The 26,227-nt window shown below is 31.0% G+C and overlaps 1 protein-coding gene across 1 annotated transcript in view; it reads right to left on the minus strand.

Moving 5' to 3' along the window:
• LOC134711851 (uncharacterized) overlaps nt 1–26,227 on the minus strand; it is a 63,601-nt gene that overhangs the window by 32,240 nt on the left and 5,134 nt on the right. Inside the window, exons 2-6 of the mRNA XM_063572785.1 lie at nt 23,234–23,930; nt 18,719–18,814; nt 16,324–16,419; nt 1,894–2,001; nt 792–980 (exon numbers count right to left, since the gene is read on the minus strand). Of these exons, the coding sequence (XP_063428855.1) occupies nt 792–980; nt 1,894–2,001; nt 16,324–16,419; nt 18,719–18,814; nt 23,234–23,930 (1,186 nt within the window). The remainder of the gene's footprint in view (nt 1–791; nt 981–1,893; nt 2,002–16,323; nt 16,420–18,718; nt 18,815–23,233; nt 23,931–26,227) is intronic.

Here is a 26,227-nt window from a genome sequence, read left to right on the forward strand (position 1 = left end):
AACGCTGTAAGTATAAATGAACTTACTTGATATAACTTGTCCCCCACTTTTTTTACGTTGAATTACACTTCGAATGATTAAATTGATCAATAATTAAATTTTGGATATAACATTTCTTTTGATGAACAAAAAAGTCGTTTGTCGATCAGCTCATTGGCATAATTTTGCCATGCGACGGTGACACCAACGTGTTTTTTTCATTATGTATATAGTCCTTAAAAGGGGAACTTACTATTAAACCATAAGGAATGACTCTAAGAAAAAATCTGTCTGTGAAATAACCTTGAAAATGGGGTTGCACACTTTAAAATAAACCATCACAGTATTTTTATTGTTATTCTTATTCCTCCATAGACAAGTATAACAGTACTATAACTCGTTAAAGAAACTTATTTTGTCAAATGTCTAGTAATTTGTTATATGTTGTTAGATTTGTTATTTATAATGAAATTTGATGTTTTTCCCTATGTTCCTGATAAACAGCGTAAAATGGTACAAGTATTACAAATTTCACTTAATTGCTGTTTCTTTATATTTGCTTTAACCCTCCAAATGTTTTGACATGAGTGTTTCTGTTGGCATTGTGTTAGCCAAAATATAGACCTGGTATTATCGATGCGTCTGCTTGTGTAATACATGTATCTTCGCCTCATTAGATTCTAAAATGTTTTCTTGATACCATAGCTAATAGTATAATATGTTATTTTAAAAGATAAAAAATGTTTACCTCTGAGGTTTATATATTTTTCCATAAACTAATTATAAAGCACATAAATTATAAGCTTCTATACCTAAATACTCAAGTACAGATATGAAAGTCCTGTGCATCCCGGTGATCCTTCTTGTCTTGTGGAGACGGAACATTTCGGCCTTACTGTGAAAAACTTCACAATCTTCACAAAGATATGAACTGCACGAATAGCAAGAGTGTGTCACTGCTTTTATCATTTCACAAATAGTACAGAATTCACTCTTTGTTTCTAAAACATACGATATTCAACATTTTATTATTACAGTTCAATACGATTATTGTATATACAAAGCATATATTTATATATATTGTATTTTAATATTTACTGTTTATTATTAAATTTATTCTGAAAACAGGTACTGTTTATTAGTAAATTTATTCTGAAAACAGGTGATATATAAACCTCCCTCTGAAAATGAAAACATTAAGGATAAACATTTAGATAACACAAACATATTGATCAATCGTTGGTTCATGTCTGTCATATTTTGTGTGGTAATTTGATATGCTATCAGTTAGGCCGTAAGTTTTCTCAAATGAAAGTTTCATATTTTCCATGACCTTTTATAGCCGGTATGGAATTTCTCATTGTTGAACGTCGTACAGTTGGCTATAATTACTTACATTAACTACAATTGAACTTTGTTGATATTTGCCCTGATCTCATTGGCAATCACAATACGCTCTTAACATTGAAACTATTTAAAACGACCACTTGCTCTTATTTTTTATAACTGTTTACTGATTCTCTCGTTCTATGTATTGTTTTTAACTATAACTTATCCTCTGTCAGACTTTCTCTATTCATAGCAACTTTCAAGATGATTAACAAATTTGGCATTTTACCCCTAGATTTTACTTTTGTTAAGCCATGACGGCTATGTTGGTTGACACGCGGGGTCATCGGACACATTTAAAAAAACATTTACATCGATATGATAATAAATGTGTCCTATGATGGTTGAATTTACTCAGTTATTTCACGAACGATTTAGCATAGAGTTAACAATTTTTGCAACAGATAAAACGGACGATGACAAAACACGAATGACGCCTAGTTAAACGATCATAAGTATGATGCATTTAAAGTGAATTGTTTAATGTAATCAAAATACGATAAAATTGTACAACTTGACTGTGACCTGTACTTATTTCCTCTTTATCGTCTGATTTGGTTTGTTCTGTGTTATCTGTTGAACTGATTTCAGCACTTTTATCGGTTGTTTGAATATCCGTTGCAATGTGAGCGCCTAAAACAATAAATAGACATTATGTTTTCTGACAAAACATACAATAGATAAGTCACATTGGTATCATGGGTTGAACAATCTTAATGGCTCACCATCTGGGAAATAAGGATTTGTATTAAGATACGTATGTGACTAAATTGACAACAGTTACCAAGAAGAAAGAAAGTATGTGTTTATAAAGGATTTAAAGGTTTTTAATCATTAATCAGACATATTTTTGTCTATCGAAAATATGTTTTTTTTTCAAATATAGTAATATGAAGAATTGAATGAATCTGAATAATCAGGTATGTGATGTTATTTCTGTATACAATAATACACAATGTGTCTGCCATGCAAGTACGTATTTAAGCAACAAGCAAATGTAATTGTCAGACGACTTTCCCCACTTGTAAGAGGAATTTTCCAATTGTAGCTATAGATTAAATTAACATAATGACTAATGTTAAGTCAATAACATTTGTGATCTTTTAAAAACTTTACATAATACTTCGCAAATTCTATTTTACTTTTCCAAACTTTTCATTTTAGTGAGACAGCGTTTATTATTTACCTACAGAATATATAGGTCTCGTTATACTTTTGTTTAAGGTTTCACTATTTCCCTAAAAAAACATTTATAAATCCTTTTCTTCAAACTATCACTACAAACTGCTAAGAGTCTGAAAAGACCAGTATTTGTGCTCGACCAGTAAAACTGAGCATACATTTTACTCGACTAGTCTCGACATTGTCTCGACTGTACTTAACTGTGCTTAAGTGTACTGGACTAGATCCCGACTTAACTTAATTAGTCTGATTCAGTACTTGATGATCTTGGTGAAGTCTGAAATGGCCTTAACCTAGGTTCGACCTGTCTCGACTCAGTCGCAACCAGTCTCAACCTGTCTCGACTAGTCTCCACCTTCAAAATTAGTTTTGACCGGTGTAAATCAGCCCATCGAACTAAATTAAACCTTGACCTTCCAAAAATCATACGGAAGCGTATTAGCGCCTCATATTATATATTTTTTTTATTTGTCTTCCTATGTTTGCGTTATAATGCAAACCTTTGCGTTAGAATGCAAACATTTGCGTTAGAATGCAAACATTTGCGTTAGAATGCAAACATTTGCGTTAGAATGCAAACATTTGCGTTAGAATGCAAACATTTGCGTTAGAACGCATACCCTTTCGACATAACACAAACCTTTTCGTTATAACGCAAACATTTGCGCAATAACGCAAACGTTTGTTTTATCTTATTTCTTATTTAAGCTGCAAAGAAAACAGCAGTTATTAATGGAGGAGCTGTATATATTAAAATTGATCACCTTAGTAGTCATTGCATAGTAAAATGATGAAATAATTGGGACATATAATTGCCAATACAAAAACTCTCCATCTAAGTCACTATTCGTTCACCATCATAGGTTAAAGTACGATCTTCAACACGGAACATTGGCTCACACCGAGCAGTAAACTATAAAGACCCCACAAACGATATCTACTAGTATATATATTACAAGGAAATTGAGTAAATTGAGGTTATACCGAAGAAGAAGAAATTAGCCCTGCTTATATAGCTATAACGGAATATAAATATACTTCCAAAGTACTGTAGCTCTCGTTTAAGAACTGTGTAAAGTTGATAAGGTTCAAACAAGTTACCCTTTGGCAATAAAAGTATAGAATGAATATATTTTATTAATAAGATTATGTTCTCTCCTTTCAAATTGCTATCTAAGCATCTTAACAATACTTCACTATATTGAATATTGATAAAACATATTCATTCTATATTTATTGACAAAGGTTTGCGTTATTTCGCAAAGGTATGCGTTATAGCAAAAGATTTGCGTTAAATGCAAACATAGGAAGAAAAATAAAAAAAACAAATGTGTGACGCTAAGACGCTTCCGCAAGTTCAAGCTTATTCTTTAGTTTTCTATGTTGTGTCAAGAGTACTACTGTTTTTCTGTTTGTCTTTTTCATTTTTAGCCATGGCGTTGTCAGTTTGTTTTACATTTATGATTTTGACTGTTCCTTTGGTATCTTTCGTCCCTCTTTTATTGTCAAAGGTTTGCGTTATTTCGCAAGGTATGCGTTAACGCAAAAGATGTGCGTTTTATCGCAAAGGTTTGCGTTACAACGAAAACATAGGAAGACAAATTAAAACAAAAATGTGTGACGCTAATACGCTTCCGCAAGTTCAAGCTTATTCGGTAGTTTGATTTATTGCTGTGAAATTAAAAAAAAATAATTTTACAATAGGTAAAAAAAAATATGATTAAATTCAGATAGGCTTCAAACTTTGCAGCTATCTAAGCTATTCATAAAGCTTACTAAATCCAAGGTCATCTTTTGCTGTTGTATTGCTGTCAAATTTAAGAATTAAATCAATCTAGAATTTGCAGTTAGGAGAAAAAAGAGATAGTACACTTTAATTTTTTGATAACTTTTTCAAATCAACTTGGATTTTCAGCAAAGTATACAGCTATCTTGGTGATATATTAATCTTACTGAATCAATCCCAGGTTGTTATGCAGTGTGGTGTATTGCTGTAAAATTTAAGGATTTCTTTAAGCTAGGTAAAAACAGCTAGAATTTTCAGTTTGGACTATATTTAGATAGTACACTTTAAATCAAAATCAAATCAACCTGGATTTTCATTAAACTACAAGAACACACCTGCGAAATCTCGGGCAATCAGAGCGTAGTTAAAAGTCTGTAAAGTATTGTTGGAAGAATTTTGTAAAATATTGAATGACTGGAGAATTTCAGGAAAAGTATCATAAGTCATAGGTTATTTGGGATAGAAAAATGGTTTTTTTTTCCCTCCTTCTCCATTTCCAAAATTCCTAATTTTTGGTTTTCTATCAATTTCAATTGAACATTCATGTTATGAACATTTGATACAGTCGAACTAACATAGCCTGTAATTCAGTGGTTTTCGTTTGTTTATGTGTTACAAATTTGTTTTCGTTCATTTTTTGTACATAGATAAGGCCGCTAGTTTTCTCGTTTGAATGATTTACATCGTCAATTCAGGGCCTTTTAAATCTGAGTATGGGCTTTTCTCGTCGTTGAAGGCCGAATGGTGACCTATAGTTGTAATTTTCTGTGTCATTTTGGTCTCTTGTGGAGAGTTGTCTCAACATGGTAATCATACCAAGTCTTTTTGTTTGTAATCAATGAATTTTGTAAAAGATTTAATGACTGGAGACTTTCAGAAAAGGTATCAAAAGTTCACACGAATAATTTTTAGCGCTTATCTGTATGTTATGAACATTCATTATTACTATATAAATAAAGTGTATTTACTTTCAATTCTAAGTTTACTATTCGAACTATGGTGGTCAATTGATATAGTATACAGACCCTCTCCATTTAATAAACTATGTGAACGTTGTGGATAGTAAACTTGAAAATGATAGCAGATAGAATTAAAATACACTTTATTCGTAGTATATGAATGTTCAGAGTATACAGAAATACGCAAACCGGAAGTCTAATCTGACTTAAAATTTCGTCCAATAACGGGACAATATCCAGATGACTTTTTTCTCGTTTTCTCCCAAAATAACTGAATCTGAATAATCATATGAATGGATTACAAATGCGACTATGTACTGTACCTATAAGACCAGGGTTTCCACTGGGTCAATTATTTTTTTCGCCACCTCTTTCGCCAAAATAATATATATTTTGCCACTTTATTATTTTATTCACCAAGTTAGTATCATAAATATAGTTTTCCTTTGAAATTTACCTGTTATCTACCCCCTCCCCCTTTTTTTCCCTTTAATAAGATGATTTTGTGACTATGTCTATAACTATTCTCTCAAACTTATTTTAGAGTCTACATTTTAATGAATAAACACTAAACATTTACTTTAAAACAACAGAATTTTTAACTTAAAAGGGAAAAATATTCATTTTATTTTAAACAACTTTCCTACTGAGGGGCCCACTATACTTTAATAAAAAAGAAGATATAAGTCCTGGAATATAACAAATTTAATGGACATGTTTTGGTCATATAATACCAGTATAGTTTGTAGGGGAAATTTCTTTAAAAGAAAAATACTAATGTGCCCTTTTATACTAAGAAGTGTTTTTAACAAAACAAAAGCTTTTATACTATGAAATTGAGCCCTCATTTCATGTGTAGTCATTAAATTAAAGGGGTTGTTCCCAATCTTTTGGATAGATTTCTTCATAACGACAGTTGTCTTTCCTTGACCATCGTAAATGAAAAAGTTGGGACGTAAAACTGCTTGTTACACTCAAACGACTTTAAAGTAGTCTCCCTAATCAATTACGTATATTAAAGTCAAAGGATAATTAAAGTTTTAAATCGGAGATTTTTCTTGCTTTTGAAAATTTTTCGTCACAACATCTTTCTTTTCTAAACTATCTTTCAAAGGAGAGGAGACGTCAAGTTTGCTTCATACACGTAACACGTGCGCCACAAAGTGGTAAAAAAATTCTGTATGTGACATTTAGTGGAAGCCATTTAACCATATAATTTGTTAAACAATTCAATCGCCACCTTTATTAGTTTGTCTTTTGTTATCGATAGCTATAAAATGCAATCAGCTGATTATTTATTTTCTGTCCAAATCTTAATGAGGTAAAGGTCAATTCCAAATATTATCTGATCAGGTAAAGTCCGAGAAACTCGAAAAAAGTAAATAAACAAGATGGAGGAAAATAAATCGTTCTATATATTTTATTCGCCAAATTCTTTCGCAAATGACGAATTTTTATCGCCACAATTATTATTTTTTCGCAAATTGCGAAAATGGCGACCTCCAGCGGAAATCTTGTATAGGACACAGAGGCGTGTTGATTAATTTATTTTGGAAAGAAGAAAAGCGACACACAAAACGAGGTCTTCTCGTTTAATAGTATAGATACAGCTACCTTGGTAATATACTGATCCTACTGAATTATAGGTCATTTCCGTTGTGTCGTTTGTTTTCTCTTATTTTTTTAGTGTGAATTCACATTACTCAAAGACATGTCACAGTACTTATCTATCCCACAATCATGTATTTGGTTTTTATGTGATATTTGTTATTATCATATAATTTTGTTTAATGCTTAGTCCGTTTCTGTGTGTGTTACATTTTAATGTTGTGTCGTTGTTCTCTTATATTTGATACGTTTCCCTCAGTTTTAGTTTGTAACCTCAATTTTGTTTTTGTCCATGGATTTATGAATTTTGAACAGCGATATACTACTTTTCCTTTATTCATTATGTAGTTTGGTGTATTATCGTCAAATTGAAAAAAATAATTAACTTAATAAAAAGGTTAGGTTTTCCAGTTCGGACAAAATTCAGATAGAACACTTGAAATTTTTTCTTAACCTTTCAAATCAACTTAGATTTTCATCAAACTATAAAGCTTTCTTAGTAATATATTGATCTTATTAAATCACCAGACTTTGTGTAATTTGTAGTACTGCTGACATATTTAATAATTAAATTGATGTAGAAAATCTAGAATTTGCAGTTCAGACAAAATTCATATAGTTCACTTTAGATTATTTCATAGGAACTTGGATTTTGTTCAAATCTACAGCTATCTTTTTTATATATCATTTTTACAAAAAAAACCAGGTTATTTGGTAATTTGGTTTATTGATGTCAAATTCAAATATCTAAATTAAAGGTATCTATCTGAATTTTGTCAAAACTGAAAATGTTATTACTTATTAACTAGATCATTAAATATGACAGAAAAACACCATTATACAAAACAACCTGTTTTTTGTATGATCAATATATAATAAAGATAGGTGAAACGTTTCATTACAATCCAATCTGATTTAAAAAAAAGTTCTGAATCTTAAATAAAACAACCTTTTTTTTGTTAAAACAAGAATTAAGTTTCACGAACTTTTATAACAATCTTAAAATAACCTTTAAAAAAAGGTAATGTATTCCTAAAGTCTCGGTCACACTTTAAAACGGATAGCTCGAACGGATGCCTAACGGATAACTTTTTTTTCAATCCGTTCATGTCCGTTAGACGTCCGTTCTTATCCGTTAGACGTCTGTCCATATTCGTTGCATGTCCTTTTGGCGTACGTTTTATCCGTCGACGTCTAATCTGTCTGGAGGAGATTTTAAAGAATGTTCAAAAATTTGAACGGACATCTCACGGATGAAATGTTCGTTGAACGTCCAGTAGGCGTCCGTTTTGTTTGGTTTCCGTTTTGTATATGTTATGTGTCCGTTATACATCCGTTGGAAATGCTAATTATTGGTATGTCAGATTTCGTAAGGTTCATGAATTCTTATTATTCATAATAGATCTTAGTGTAAGGGTACGTCTTCATAACCAAACAGCTGTTATTCAGGCAAAACACTGCCTTTTGGTGGCATTTTGAAGAACAAACCAAAACCAGTTACACAGAAAGATTTTGAATATATATGCGATTTACATGTATTAGTATTGTCGCCTTTAATTTGTCGGTATATCTTGTTCATCAGTTTTATCCGGTACGCTTCCGTGAGTTATGAGTTTTAGGCGGTACGCGTTCGTTGGATGTACGTTCGACATCCGTTCTGTCCGGTACGTTTCCGTTTCTCATACGTTGCATATTCGATGTGTGTCCGTTATGCATTTGTTACACGTCTGTTTTATTCGGTCAGTACATCAACGGACTACCAACGGATAACAATTTTGTTAAAGAATAACTTTAATTCTTATCCGTTAGTCTTTCGATCGTGCTATCCGGTAAGGTGTGACCGAGGCCTTAAATGGGCACTAGCTACGAGAAATATGAATAATCTAAAGTGTGACTTTTTTTTGTTCAATCAATAATGAAAGTAAAATAGTGAAATAACAATTCGAGTTTTGCAGCCAAAAAAGTTCAATTTTGTCAAATTACACTAAGAAACATTGAAAATTAGGTTTTCACTTGCAAGTGAATGAGCTGACCTCTTTAAATCCGTATTCATGTGGACTTCAATTTAACCCCTAGCTAGAGATTGACAACGCATGCATTGTATGTGTACTAGTTATTTAAAGAAAAAGAATGTCAACAATGAAAGTGAAACTACGGTAAATCATTTGATTACTAATTCAATGCATATAAAATCATTCTTATGCGGTTAAAAGCAATGAGAAACTTATATTTTTAATCTATAAATTAAATCAAACAGACCTATAAAATTCCAATTGCACGTGTTGGTTTAATCTATTCATATCTTTAGTGATGTTTACATCGCTTATATGGTCATCTGAGGTCAAATCGATAGTTGATTAGCTGGCGTCTGGACTAAAATACACATGAAACGAACCTATATTGTATCTACCCCATGCTCTGTAAACTGTTTATTTTATACTTTTCATAGTGTGGATAAATGTTTTACATTGTTATAAATCAAATATGAGAATTTGAGTCAAATCGGTGACCATGAATTTGACGGCGAGTGCCCCTTTTTGTTGCATTAAAAAATTATTTTAATCAAATCTAAAAATATTTTTTTTTCAAATTTAATGACATAGCAATTAAACATTGTTAAACAACATCAGTACAAGTGAGTTTTAACAGGTAAAAAGAAAGCCCTACTTTTCTTAAACTCTTGTATTACTTATCTAGTGAATTCAAAAAGCCCTACGAGTTAGATTTAACAGGTGTTGCAACTTTGAATGAATGTTATTTAAAATTTTAAACTCTCTGGTAGATGTGATTTTTTTAATAAGTTTGCCCTAAGCAGGAGGTTTTGCTTTCTAAATCCACAAATCAGAAGAACTATTTTAATAATTCTTTAATGTTTCATCCCTTTTTGATATATTTATATAAAAGATTATCAAAAAGGAATAAAACATTAAAGAAATTATATTTTATATACTTTTTTCCAAAATTAAAAGGAAAAATATATTTCTAATAACGCAGCTTTTATAACCTAGATTAAAAAACATCTTAAATTTGTTAGCAAAACACCAAACTACATAATCACCTGTGATTCAGTTAGATCATTATATAACTAAGATAGCTTTATAGTTTGATAAAAATCAAAGTTGATTTGAAAAAAATAAAAAAAAAGATTAAAGTGTACCATCTGACTTTTGTCCAGATTTGCAAATCCAAGCCTTTTTTACCCAGATTAATATAAATCTTACATTTGACAGCAATACACCAAACTACTTAACAGCCTGGGATTCAGTTAGATCAATATATTACTAATATAGCTGTATAGTTTGATGAAAATCTAAGTTTATTTAAAAAAGTTATTTAAAAGATTAAAATGTACTATCTCTATTTTGTCCGAACTGCAAATTCTAGCTTTTATTTACCTAGAATAATCTAATTCTTAAAATTTACAGCAAAACTATAAACTATAGATTAATGACCTGGGATTCAGTAAGATCAATACATTGCTAAGATAGCTGCATACTTTGATGAAAATACAAGTTGATTTGAAAAAGTTAGTAAAACAATTAAAGTGTACTATCTCTATTTTGTCCAAACTGCAAATTCTAGCTTTTTTTTACCTAGATTGATCTACTTCTTAAAAAAAAGAAAATACAAGTTGATTTGAAAAAGTTATTAAAACAATTAAATTGTACTATCTATTTTGTCCAAACTGCAAATTCTAGCTTTTTTTACCTAGATTGATCTACTTCTTAAATTTTACAGCAAAACAAAAAAACTATTGATTAGTGACATGTGATTCAGTTAGATCAACACATTCCTAATATAGCTGCATAGTTTGATGAACATACAAGTTGATTTTAAAAAGTTATTAACAAAATTAAAGTGTACTATCTCTATTTTGTCCGAAATTGCTAATTTTAGCTTTTTTTTACCTAGATTAATCTCATTCTTAAAGTTCACGGCAAAACGATAAACTATATAATGACCTGTGATTCAGTACGATCAATACATTGCTAAGATAGCTGCATAGTGTGATGAAAATACAAGTTGATTTGAAAAAAGTTATTAAAACAATTAAAGCGTACTTTCATATGGCAAATCCTAGCTTTTTTTACCTAGATTTCTATAAATCTTAAACTTAACAGCAATACAACAAACTGCAAAATGATCGTGGATTCAGTAAGCTTAAAATATATCTATGTTAGCTGCATAGATTGATGAAAATCCAAGTTGATTTGAAAAAAAAATGAGATGCCTTTCTGAATCTAATCATTTTGATTCTGACCCATGTAAAATTAAGTTCTTTCATTTCACAGCAATGAATCAAACTACCAAATAAGCGTAAATTTTGTCAGATCAATATGTATTTAAGTTAGATATGCTGATTTTCACCAGTCAAGAATAAATGTGAATTTTAATAGAGTATAGTCGAAACCTAGTTTCATTTGGTTCATGTGGGCGTAAATATCAACAATAAAACTATACAATTAGAGCTAGATAAAACTAGACCGTATTTCACTGCTGAAAGTTATTACAAAAATGAAAAGTAAATTTTCATTAAATGTATATATGTTATGATGGTATGATACTAAACCCCTTACGGGAAGAATTGTGCCTGATGTTCATATGATGAAATCATAATCTTTCAGTCAGTTTAATTGAAGTCTGGAGCTGGCATGTCAGTTAACTGCTAGTAGTCTGTTGTTATTTATGTATTATTGTCATTTTGTTTATTTTCTTTGGTTACATCTTCTGACATCAGACTCGAACTTCTCTTGAACTGAATTTTAATGTGCGTATTGTTATGCTTTTACTTTTCTACACTGGTTAGAGGTATAGGGGGAGGGCTGAGATCTCACAAACATGTTTAACCCCGCCGCATTTTTGCGCCTGTCCCAAGTCAGGAGCCTCTGGCCTTTGTTAGTCTTGTATTATTTAAATTTTAGTTTCTTGTGTACAATTTGGAAATTAGTATGGCGTTCATTATCACTGAACTAGTATATATTTGTTTAGGGGCCAGCTGAAGGACGCCTCCGGGTGCGGGAATTTCTCGCTACATTGAAGACCTGTTGGTGACCTTCTGCTGTTGTGTTTTTTTATTTTGGTCGGGTTGTTGTCTCTTTGACACATTCCCCATTTCCATTCTCAATTTTATTGCTATTCTAAAATGCTTTTGATTAATGATATTTGAATATTCATATATTAGCTTTATTTGACATATGTTACAAAAAAACAATTCCGTATATATGTGTTGTCTCCCTCGAATGCCACCATTTAATTAATTAAAGACAATTAGTGAACTTGATAAGGTTTTGCAACATTCACCTCTTGATAAAAAAAAGTAAAATTTGGCGTTATATTGTGATGCATTATCAACAAAAAAAGAAAATTCAAACATTTTTATTTCTTTTTATTTGAAAAAAATAAATGTAAATGTTTATTAACTTAAAACATATTAGAAATTTACTAGTCAACTAAAGAAACGATACACGATCTGACTTTAGAATGAAATTTATCAAAAGTATTAAGATTAAAATAAAATGAGATATAAAATTGAGACTGGAAATGGGGAGTGTGTCAAAGAGACAACAACCCGACCATAGAAAAGACAACAACAGAAGGTCACTAAAAGGTCTTCAATGTAGCGAAAAGTTTCCGCTCCGGAGGCGTCCTTCAGCGTGCCCCTAAAGAAATATATACTTATTAGTTCAGTGATAATGAACGCCTTACTAAACTCCAAATTGTTCACAAGAAACTAATATTAAAAAAAATACAAGACTAACAAAGGCCAAAGGCTCTTGACTTGGGACAGGCAATAAGATGCGGCGGGGTTAAACATATTTATGAGATCTCAACCGTCCCCTTATACCTCTAGCCAATGTAGAAATGTAAACACATACCAATACGCACATAACAATTCAGTTAAAAAAAGTCCGAGTCTGATGTCAGAAGATGTAACTAAAGAAAATAAACAAAACGAATAATAAAAGCGTTCATTTGTAATGTATGCACATATGGTAATGAAAATCAAAACCTGTCGGAAAGTAACTAAATTCCGTGTTAACGGTCATAGGGTGCAAATTATTTTAGCGGAAAGTTGGACACAAAATCGACAAACAATTTTCAAAGTACTAAATTCATTTTTAAATTTGTTTCAAAATATTCAATCTGCTAATCAAGTAATGTTCATATTGTAACTAATGGGTTGAAATATTTTTTTTTTTTTATTTTTGGTATAAAAAGTGGTTTTTTTCAAATCTCAAAAAACGCAAAAAAAGAAGAAAAAAAGTTTTCGTTTCAAATCAATGCTTTAGTTATGAAAACAACACATTGTAAATTTGGCATCTTTCGGACAACTTTTAGGATTGTAATTGGTTGTTTTAACTTCACTTAACACTTAATGTCAATGGTGAATCATTTGATGATGTTTACATTTTAACGATTTCTTGCTGGACCGAACTTTGCTTTACAAACAAAGAAACTGTACGATTTAAAAAAAAATAATTGATGGAAAACACAATGTTTATCTTTAAATGAGAGGTTGACATCATTAGTTGGAACTTCTGTTTTTCAAATTGTCGTTTTATCATTCTATCATTATGGGTAGACTTTACATAGATAAATTCAGCCGTATAAGAAAAGCAAAATGAGAATGTTAAATTAATGTATGCCTTTTTGTGCTTCTTTGTTACATTTGTTGTTTATGTAGAGATATTAAGATGATAACACAATATTGACTGTTGTACCCCTATTTTTGACATTTTTACTCTTTGAGTATGTTTGTTTTGTTCATGTATCGTTGACAATTTAATGGAATTTGATGCGACTGTCATATAAGTGAGAGGTTTAGCTAGCTATAAAACCAGGTTCAATCCACCATTTTCTACATTAGAAAATGCCTGTACCAAGTCAGGAATATGACAGTTGTTACCCATTCGTTTGATGTGTTTGGACTTTTGATTTTGCCTTTTGATTTTTGATTTTCCTTTTTGAATTTTCCTCGGAGTTCGGTATTTTTGTGTTTTTACTTTTTTTTTTTTATGTCACATTTGTCAAAAAATTAAAATTTCGCCAAATGACGTCATGAAAGCAAAAAAAAATTTGATCAACGGATTTATATTTCCATTGTCATTAAATATTACTACCTTCGATATTGGTCCAGTAAAAGGACAACTTCATCTTTAATTTGAAAAGAAAATCGTGTATTGTTTCTTTTGTTGACTAGTATATTATAAAATAGGGTAAGAAGAATTCTGATGAGCTGCGAAATATAGCAAAATTCTTAGCAATTTATTATGAATCACTTACAAAAAGAGGTGTAATATAATAATCAAGAAAAATATCCTGAACGACACTAACACGAGATACAAATTAAATTATTACAGCACACTCAACTATAGATGTATTTAAAAGAATCATCAAAGTCCAAAAAGTCTATTCTAGAATATTTGCAAACATTCATTCCTGACAATATTCACATGTTGACTTTGGGATGCACACTTTTCAAAGGTTATGGTCGTTAAACTATCTCATAGTCATTAGCCTACATTTTTGTTGTAATCACTGCTTCTCAAACATATTTCTCGAATGCCAACGTAATTCTACAGATATTTTATCCGTAAATCATAGGATGTTAGGATTTAAGGAATTTACCGTATATATTTACGTTCATTCGGTTTTTTTTGAGAAACCAAAAAAAATACATAAATAAAAACGAAATTTGCTTTCATTTTTGTTTTTGATTTTAAATGTTCCTGCGCCTGATTTTTTTTTTTTACATAATGTTAGCCTTCTCATTTTCAAAAGATGTCTATACCCCCTTCCTCTTGTAAAATATCCTAAGTTAGTAATGGTCGCCCCTTTATGGTAAACTATAATTGAAAATAGCTCTATACATTGCTTACAGCTACCGACGACAACAGCAGAGTTAAAGGCATTTTACTTCACCAGGGCAATATATTCGTGTAATACTACCCCACTCACACTGTGATGGTGTAAAATCAGTTCATAAAAATTGAGTTGCTTCATATGGCTTCGTAAATTTTGAACTACTCATTGGTGGATCAAGAACTTTTCATAAACGGGGGAGCTGACTGACCTAAGTTGGGTCCCGCTCTAGTCATATCTTAGTGATTCCCTAAATAAACAACACAATTTTCGCAGGAAGAGGGGGAACAACCAAGGCCCTCGAACTATGCTTCTGAGCGTGTAGCCTGTCTAGGTATCACTATAATGTTATCAAATTATATTTAAACTCTACTAAATGGAAAGTCCTGATAAAGTTTCAAATGTAAAAAAAACACTTTTTCATGAAGCAGAATTTAAATAAATCGCATGTCTAGCCCCTATGGCCGATCGTTATTTTTTTTCATTTACTTAATGTAAAATATCTATTATAAACAGAAAATATGCATTTATGATACAAAATAAACATATTTAAAAGATACAAACTATAATTTGATACAAATCGCTAAAGGATTCGGGTGTTTTCATAAACATCATGACCTAACAACTGTTTTCGGTAAGCATTCCCTATGTCTAGCCATTATGTCCAATGGCGTCATTTAGACGTTTCTGCACAGAGGCGTTTTTTTATATGAAAACAAACTATTCCGTCTAGTAAGCAGTTGAAATGATGCCGGGAAATGTTCATTCAAAAAAAGTTCTGCTGAATTAAAATAATAATTAGATTGAATAAACACGCACACATAATGATGGACCTTTTATAGACACAGGGAAGAGGGGGAAGAGGGATGGACAAGGAATAGTTTCTTATGGAAAAAAGTTTTCACGCAATTATAAAACCCCTTTTTTGATTAGAATCTGAGGAACAATGGTCTTAAAAATATACTCATTTGTAAAATAAAACCATTAGTGATGGAAAATTATCGCAAGAAACATAGGAGGCACATGCTAATAAAATAGGCATGAAATGGGCAACGTCGTCATAGGTGAAATAACGATAAACAGGTTATCATTAGTCATCTCAGCTTGATTGATTTTCTTGCTTTCGCCGTTCCGGCTCAAGCGGGAAAATCCATCTCGTTTAGATGATCAACGATAATCTATAAATATTTAAGTTGACATCATTTTTAAGTTTTATTGTTTTATTTTCTCATATGACCCTCTAGCGAGAATGGTGTTTTTTTTAGAAAAGTTTGTTATGCATTCTATCTACAGTTAAATTGGAAAAAATGCATTTGTTTTCACCTCATCACCAATCGGAAAATAAAAACGATCCTTACGAAGTTAATTGCCTCATAAACAATAAATTTTGAATGATCTTCATCATTTGTTTTTTTTCAATATTTTTTTTAAAATAGCGCAAGTTTGCTTTTAAAAATAAAATATCAAAGTATTTGACGTCAATATTGTTAAGCAGGCATGTTGCGCCTTGCGACGCAATACCGTGCGTAACATCACAATACCATGAAAAGTACATACCCTTATAACCATGACCATCAAATTTCGATTTTGGGAATTGATCGTGTCTTTCGGTTGCGATTGTTCTCTGTTTTTTCTCTTTCTTTCTCAAATCATCTAGAATAAGATAAACTGTTATTGTCAATTAAATAATCAAATGAAAGAAGTACGATAAAAAAAACATTGTTTGGCCTCTGAAAATTAAAATTCATGCTGGTCGTTCACAAACTAACTAAGGACATTTTTACCAAGTGTTAGATGGTGGTTTTCATTAGGTAGTCTTATCTTTCAATTTCCAATGTGACTTATTGACGATTGTGACTGTTTCGCATTGATATAAATCGTGTCACGGTACTTTTCAATCCCAAATTCATGTACTTAGTATTTCGTTTTGACGTTATATTTGTTATTCTCATCGGAATTTGTCAAATGTCTTAATGTTTGTAGATATAAATCTGGTTTTTTTTCTGTTGCATTCGTGTGTTCTGGTAAAGATAATTAATCATCCAGTTCATTTATAAGTTTTTTGGTTTGGATCAACGTAATTTATAAGATATATTTGGTTTACAGTTTCATTAAGAAGAAACACCGATATAGCTAGATAATACAATAAATTATCTAACTACTACTAAAATTTGATATTGATTAGTGTTATTATTTTCATTGTTATTAATAAATGCTAAATCAGTCTAACAAATCTAATCTTAAATTCTATCCTAATTCTATCTTTTTAGAAATTCAATTGTGACGTCATTTTGTTGGTTTTGATGGCTTTGGTTAATCGGCTGTGTATTTTTATGTGCTGGTTTAGGTTGTTCTATGTAACGTTTCCGTTTTTGTTCTCTAGTTAATCACCACTTCGGTTTTATCATGTATATCTATTACATATTCATTTCATAAAACTTACAGTTTGCAAAAGCAACAATTATTCTAAATTATAAGGACGTCCTTATCGCAGACAGAAAACCCTAGCCGTATAAGTTACAACTTTTTGAAACTTTTGGTTTTCAGTGTTCTTCAACTTTGTACTTCTTTTAGCTTTGACACTTTTTTCATCTGAGCGTCACTTGTTAGTCTTGTGTGGACGAAACGCACGCCTGGGTATCAAATTTAAAACCTGGTACTTTTTGTAAGCTATTATTCGTGTGTTTCTCTGTTCTATATGTTCTCATGTTTATTTGAATTGTAGTCCTGTCATGTTATGTTGTCATTTAATGTTTTACTTAGCATTGCCATAAAAGCGGGTGTTGAGGCATGCCACAAAACCAGGTTCAACCCCCTATTGTTTTTCTTAAAATGTCCTGTACCAAGTCAGGAAAATGGCCATTGGTAAATTATAGTTCTTTTTTGTGTGAGTTCCATTTTAATGTTCATGATTTATGATTTGCGAACAGCAGTTTATTAGTGTTGCATTTATTATTTTTATCTAAGCTTAAAAGACTTGAAAGACTTGTCAATTCATTCAAAAACAAATCGTGCAAAAACTTGGACACATTTATAGAAAATACTTCCTTTAATCACATTTATCAAAGCCAAACCAAAGGGGCACCCATAAATATTCTATTTTCATTTATTGTCACGAAAAAAATGTTTTGAATAAACACCTCAAAACGGAATATTCTCTTCTTAACTCCTAGTGATGCGCAATAAATATAAACATTCCTCTAGAAACACACTAGAAATGTTTTGTCACCATTATGCTATCACTTGAAACACGCAATGTGTGACTTTATAATACCAAAAAATATTTTTTGCATTATTTTGACACTGTCCATCCCAACACTAATTTAGTATGTGTCGGGAGTTTGATGTCACAGATTTGACCAAGATTTGTCATAAAGTACTAGTAATTGAATTTGGTCAAAAATCCTCGCCTGTCCAGACTATATAAGATAAGACAATATTGATAGTGATCAGTTGGATATAAACACTATTTTATATAATGTTTCCTATGATCTATTTGTAAAGAAATAGAGTGTAATTCGCCGTTCCGGCTCAAGCGGGAAAATCCATTTCGTTTAGATGATCAACGATAATCTATAAATATTTAACTTGACATCATTTTTAAGTTTTATTGTTTTATTTTCTCATATGACCCTCTAGCGAGAATGGTGTTTTTTTAGAAAAGTTTGTTATGCATTCTATCTACAGTTAAATTGGAAAAAATGCATTTGTTTTCACCTCATCACCAATCGGAAAATAAAAACGATCCTTACGAAGTTAATTGCCTCATAAACAATAAAGTTTGAATGATCTTCATTATTTGTTTTTTTTCAATATTTTTTTTTAAAATAGCGCAAGTTTGCTTTTAAAAATAAAATATCAAAGTATTTGACGTTAATATTGTTAAGCAGGCATGTTGCGCCTTGCGACGCAATACCGTGCGTAACATCACAATACCATGAAAAGTACATACCCTTATAACCATGACCATCAAATTTCGATTTTGGGAATTGATCGTGTCTTTCGGTTGCGATTGTTCTCTGTTTTTTCTCTTTCTTTTTCAAATCATCTAGAATAAGATAAACTGTTATTGTCAATTAAATAATCAAATGAAAGAAGTACGATAAAAAAAAACATTGTTTGGCCTCTGAAAATTAAAATTCATGCTGGTCGTTCACAAACTAACTAAGGACATTTTTACCACGTGTTAGATGGTGGTTTTCATTAGGTAGTCTTATCTTTCAATTTCCAATGTGACTTATTGACGATTGTGACTGTTTCCGATTGATATAAATCGTGTCACGGTACTTTTCAATCCCAAATTCATGTACTTAGTATTTCGTTTTGACGTTATATTTGTTATTCTCATCGGAATTTGTCAAATGTCTTAATGTTTGTAGATATAAATCTTTTTTTTTTTTTTTCTGTTGCATTCGTGTGTTCTGGTAAAGATAATTAATCATCCAGTTCATTTATAAGTTTTTTGGTTTGGATCAACGTAATTTATAAGATATATTTGGTTTACAGTTTCATTAAGAAGAAACACCGATATAGCTAGATAATACAATAAATTATCTAACTACTACTAAAATTTGATATTGATTAGTGTTATTATTTTCATTGTTATTAATAAATGCTAAATCAGTCTAACAAATCTAATCTTAAATTCTATCCTAATTCTATCTTTTTAGAAATTCAATTGTGACGTCATTTTGTTGGTTTTGATGGCTTTGGTTAATCGGCTGTGTATTTTTATGTGCTGGTTTAGGTTGTTCTATGTAACGTTTCCGTTTTTGTTCTCTAGTTAATCACCACTTCGGTTTTACCATGTATATCTATTACATATTCATTTCATAAAACTTACAGTTTGCAAAAGCAACAATTATTCTAAATTATAAGCACGTACTTATCGCAGACAGAAAACCCTAGCCGTATAAGTTACAACTTTTTGAAACTTTTGGTTTTCAGTGTTCTTCAACTTTGTACTTCTTTTAGCTTTGACACTTTTTTCATCTGAGCGTCACTTGTTAGTCTTGTGTGGACGAAACGCACGCCTGGGTATCAAATTTAAAACCTGGTACTTTTTGTAAGCTATTATTCGTGTGTTTCTCTGTTCTATATGTTCTCATGTTTATTTGAATTGTAGTCCTGTCATGTTATGTTGTCATTTAATGTTTTACTTAGCATTGCCATAAAAGCGGGTGTTGAGGCATGCCACAAAACCAGGTTCAACCCCCTATTGTTTTTTCTTAAAATGTCCTGTACCAAGTCAGGAAAATGGCCATTGGTAAATTATAGTTCTTTTTTGTGTGAGTTCCATTTTAATGTTCATGATTTATGATTTGCGAACAGCAGTTTATTACTGATGCATTTATTATTTTTATCTTAGCTTAAAAGACTTGAAAGACTTGTCAATTCATTCAAAAACAAATCGTGCAAAAACTTGGACACAGTTATAGAAAATACTTCCTTTAATCACATTTATCAAAGCCAAACCAAAGGGGCACCCATAAATATTCTATTTTCATTTATTGTCACGAAAAAAATGTTTTGAATAAACACCTCAAAACGGAATATTCTCTTCTAAACTCCTAGTGATGCGCAATAAATATAAACATTCCTCTAGAAACACACTAGAAATGTTTTGTCACCATTATGCTATCACTTGAAACACGCAATGTGTGACTTTATAATACCAAAAAATATTTTTTGCATTATTTTGACACTGTCCATCCCAACACTAATTTAGTATGTGTCGGGAGTTTGATGTCACAGATTTGACCAAGATTTGTCATAAAGTACAAGTTATTGAATTTGGTCAAAAATCCTCGCCTGTCCAGACTATATAAGATAAGACAATATTGATAGTGATCAGTTGGATATAAACACTATTTTATATAATGTTTCCTATGAAATGATAATAATCATTTCTATTTGTAAAGAAATCGAGTGTTATGTGAAATTAACTAGAAACCTTAATTTATGCAATGAAAAATAATGTAATCCTACCTAGTTCTACAAAAAAGAACTGATACTCTTAAAGTATAAAAAAAAAAACATATTTGTTGAATTCTGATTTAGACGATTTTAACAGATTGTCGTCATTTCTGTGGGAACGATATGTGTGTCTCTTTCTTATTTTCACATCAATTGGAGTGAATTCAGACACTTGTCAAAAACAAGTCAAAAGAAGTCAGGTCATTTGATATTCACATGCAGATATATTGATGTTGTTTTGTCCATTAACAGTCCAAACTTTTGTAATCAACTTCCCTAGCTGTAAAGCAATGTAACAATTCTACCTGGATATGGGATATAAAAATTCCACAACTGCAACAAGTTTAACGCGAAATAATGAATTTACAACACAGTGACTAACTTCAAGGGCTCTTTGAATTTGACCGTCTGAGCAAGGTATATTTTTTATTCTTACTCGAACATTGTTAGGATTTTCATTTTCAGCAGATTTTTGATTTCTAGCATATGTTTGTATTAGATTTTTCGAATAACAATACCACTCGAGACAGCTAAATCTTAATTATTAAAACACTGGAAATTGAAATTCTAACAAAGTTCGAGTAAGAATTAATATATGTTACTCAGACTTAGTAAAATGTCATCATTGTCTGAGTTAAATGTTGATAAACCAGGAGTATGTCAAATAACGTCTCGTCCTTTTTCTAAACAAATTTATCGGAATGTACCAAGACCGTCGTGACTGTGTACTTTAAAGGGATTCAGAAGAAAACATATGGTTGACTGCTGAATCCATATTTGACATTATTACCTATTATGCCTGGGTTTTTTTTTCACTCATCGTTGTCAATACAATGCCGATACTTATGCATTGTAGGGTCGTTTGCTATTACTAAATACTAGATTTATTATCAAAAATACCTATCATGTCTGGGTTTTTCACTCATCGTTGTAAATTCAATGGAATTTAACACGACTGTCATTCAAGTAAGAGGTTCAGCTACTTATAAAACCAGGTCTTTTCCATCATTATTTGCATTAGAAAATACCTATACGTAGTCAGAAATATGACAGTTGTTTATCATTATTCGTTTGTTGTGTTTGAGCTTTTGATTTTGCCATTTCAAACCTCAGTATGTTTGTGATTTCACTTTGTATTCTAAAATATACTTTAATTTTATGATAATATTTACACTAGGAAAACAACGTGTTGCAATTTTTAAACAATATCATCAACTCAAGAAATAAATATCATTTGATTATAAGTATTTGAAATACTGGCTGCACGTCTTTACCAAAACATTTATGTTCAGACCCCCTCTTTTTGAAAATGTTTAACAGTATTACTAAAAGCATATGGTGAAATAAGGTACAATGTAAATACACTCATCATATATACCAGGATTGAAATTTGATATTTGCGCCAGACGCCAGTGACGCTCAATTGATAAAATGGTAAAATGGCCAAATAAGTACGAAGTTGAAGAGCATTGAGGACCAAAAATTCCTAAAATTCCCTAAGCTACACATAAATTTGCATATACACGTATTTGTACATGATTTATTAATTTAAGGCGCAATTATTTCAATCAAATCATATACGTAATAGTACGCCTTATCCGGTTACATACGAAAATATTATTTTTTTTGAATTTGACAGTTGTATTTAAATAATCCTGTATTGAATTGCAGTAAAAAATCAAGATCATAAACATATGTCTTTGGTATGTCAAAGCACCATTATAATATTTTAGGGGGTTTCTATAGGATATTTTGAAACCCGAGGTTATATTGTTACCAAAGCTGTACACAGAAAAAAAGATGTGAAACTGAGTACGGGAGTTTAAACAATATATCTATAAAAAGAAGAATTTAACGACAGACTGTACACGTGAATTTTTAAAAATGTAGAACTTCGATGTACATTAATATTCTCAATACCTAGTTTTAAAATACATGTCATGTTACTTAGAAAAATGTACTTATATTTCAATTTGATTTCGATCAAATGCTTTTAATCAAATTTGTAACTAGTCTACAAACTAAATTCGTAGTTTGTTCGATTTTCGCTCACTCAATGAAGTTCCTTTTAATATTTCTTTAATATTAATCAAGAATGCACATGTATGAATGGAAACGAAGGCATAGTCGTTTTTTATTTCCCTATATACATGTAGATGGTATTACAAACTTATATTTAACCCTTGGTTTATCTTTGAAAAATTTTGAACAGTTTTCGGAAACATAAATCATCATTTGCAAACATGTACAAAATAAAACAAAAACGTTTTTCGATTGCATACAGGAGATTTGTAGTAAGAAAACAGAACTTTTGTGTATTTTATTTTCAAGTTGCATGCAAATATAGTTTGCTGGTGTGTTCCTCCTGCTCATTGTAGATGTACATTTTATTATATAACTCGTTCTCAGATCTCGGTCTTTTAACCTCGCTATATGTAGACTTCACACTAATATGTTTTTGATGAAACCTTACTGCATCTTAAAAACAAACCTATTATGGGCTCATATTTCTTTGCGATAGTTCTTTCATCATCCTCAAACTGTTGTTCAATTTTGAGTCTCTTTTTCTGTAACTTTTCTTTCCATTTAATCATATCTTTCATTGTATATGAACAGTATTCGAATTCTTTTATCAGTTTCATTAATATTCCTATCATGTTCTGTCGTTGTTGATCACTATTTTGAGTATTGTCAATTGGTAAGTATCTGTAATCATATCTTTTAACTAAATCAACAAGAATAGCTGGAGAGCGTTCTAAATAGCTGTTCATATTAACGTTTTTCTTTTTAAGTTCGTCTTCGTATGAAAAACAAACCACTATATTTTTTCTAATAGAATTCCCAAACACGCTTTCAATTTGCTCGAATAATTCTTTATCCTTACTTGTAAAACGCTCATTCAGTGGTACGACCACCAGTAAAATGTCGATTTTGGAGTAAGCTAAATCCAGACATAACGCGAGCTCTTTAGATACAATGTTTTCATCGTCGTAAATGTCAAACAAGGCTGGACTATCCACGATGACCAGTTGTGTGTGATCTGCTGCATTTAAAACAACTTTCCTCTGAAAGCATTTCGTCACTGGAAAAGTTGAACATTTTGATTTGAAATAATTTTCCCCGCAAAGTGTGTTAGCTGTTGCGCTTTTGCCGCATCCTCCTCCTCCTGCCAATACGATGTGAATTCCCTGCAAAAAAAATATGTTTTGTTTTTAATGAGACTCTTGTGATTTGGTAAAATGGATACTACCATATCAATCAAATAATTTTGAGTTTTTTGCGAGGTCTACATACAACCCTTCAACATTTTGTCATTTGTAAAACATTCAATTTCGTGATTTATTTGTACCCATCACATCCAATAATATGTTTCTATTTTTTTTTACATGATATGGCATTTAAAACAGCCACAGTGTTGGTTATAGACCAACAGACATTGATGTAAATCGTACAAAATCCATGTGGTTATATTTGTCTGGAACAGTTTTAATCGTTTCTGTAATACGTTCGCATTTTAAAAGTATTAACCAAACAATATCTCAGGAATAACATTTACTAAAAAACGAGAACTTATTTGTCTCAAAAGGGGGGGTTGAGCATGTCAAATATCCGCCCAAAACTTGGATCTAACTAGAATTTCAATGCCTGTGAGTGATACTTTTTTAGAAACTGTTGACATTAATCTTCCCAATGATCAAATGAAAAACGGGTGACTTTCGTCCCATTTTTTCGTTACATAAAATCACAAAGTTCGTGCAAAAAAAAGTTGGGAAACAACATTACAATAAGAGCCGGACAATTCATTTTTTTGGATATGTAAATACGACTGACATACATAAAACAGCCTAAATTACATTCATAACATAATCTTGATGTTCATATAAACCCAATATGAAGACTTATTTAATCCTCAGCTATCTAAAAATGAATGTTATTGCCCACTAGCTCTCATATATGAAAAATTCACAGGGGGGCAAAATGCAAAACTACACACCTAGATGTGGAGTGCTACCGTAAGTTTTCGTATATTTTTTGTGTTCTACTAGCTGTTACAATTAAGATAATATGTTTTGAAAATTGGTTCAGTAATAAAGATTTTATGAAGGCCAGTTGATGCTAAAACGTAACAAAAGGTGATTTAAAAAAATATGAAGGACCATAGTGAAAAACCTCAAGTCTGTCTAATTTTTGGGGTAAATTTCTGAAACTTTTCCCTTTTTCCTGTTTAAAATCATAAAATTACCTCACAAGAGGAAGTAATTGTACAATTTTTAGGTATTTGAAAGCACTCATAGGCCAATTTTGCTAAAAATAGCATACCAAACCTAGGTTAAGAAGGTCTCTAGCAGGGAATAAATTTCTGACAGTACTGGCATCATTTAATTTAATTAATACCAAATCAAAGTATAAAATCCTGCTAAAAATGTTAACTTGACTTATTCGCATTCAAAAAGCGATACATTCTAAGGATATCATATAATGTGATCTATTTGGTTAAAAGACGAGGCTAATTGAGTAAAATTTTAAGACAGCAACATGTCTAAGTGTATCCATGTCAACATACTGCAATCATTTACAACAAAATATTGCAAAACGGGGGTTGAACATGTCACATATCCCCCCAAAATGTAGATCCAACTAGAATTTCAATGCTTGTGAGTGATACTTTCAGAAATTGTTGACATTCATCTTCATTATGATCAAATGAAAAAAATGGTATCTCTCTTTATTTTTTATGTCAAATTTGATCACAAAGTTCGTGCGAAAATCGATTGGAAAATAACATTACTGAAACAATAATTGCCGTACCAATGTAAGATATGGATATGGAAACACGGATTGTCATATGTTTATATAAACCCAATATGAAGAATATTTGAATCCTCAGCTATCCAAAAATTAATTTTGTTGCACACTAGCTCTCATATTTGAAAAATTCACAGACATTTCGAAGTCGCTCGGCGAATTAATAAAAATGCATCTCAATAATGCAAAACGTAATAAACTATGATAAAAAAAAATCTTAACACAGAAACCGGGAATAGAAAGTATGAAGAAAGGAAACAAATAATACAATAAATGCATTTTTCCAAAAGTTTTACAATGATTCTTATCTGTTTATCTAGATCTTGAGCTGAAATTTATGATAAAAAGAACATAACAAGTCATTTTTCATATCAGTAAAAGTGAAATGATATTGACTGATGCAACTGTTCAGCTACAGTACTGTGATTCTGGTTCTAAGACTAAGACATCACGAAAAGATATAATACGTTTAGAGCACGAAATAAATAGTAACCAATTCCACGAAACTATTTCAGTGATATGTGCGCAAAAACGTCATAGCTAACGAAACGTCATACAATGAAAACTTCAAAATTGACAATCGTAAACGAGTTTTAGTTTTGAAGGTCATTTGTTTTCAAAACGACATCTGAAACTTCTAAACATTATATATACCATTAAGTCATCTTTAAGTCATTTT

Source organism: Mytilus trossulus, chromosome 3, assembly GCF_036588685.1.
Source record: "Mytilus trossulus isolate FHL-02 chromosome 3, PNRI_Mtr1.1.1.hap1, whole genome shotgun sequence".
Classification (NCBI taxonomy): Eukaryota; Metazoa; Mollusca; class Bivalvia; order Mytilida; family Mytilidae; genus Mytilus; species Mytilus trossulus.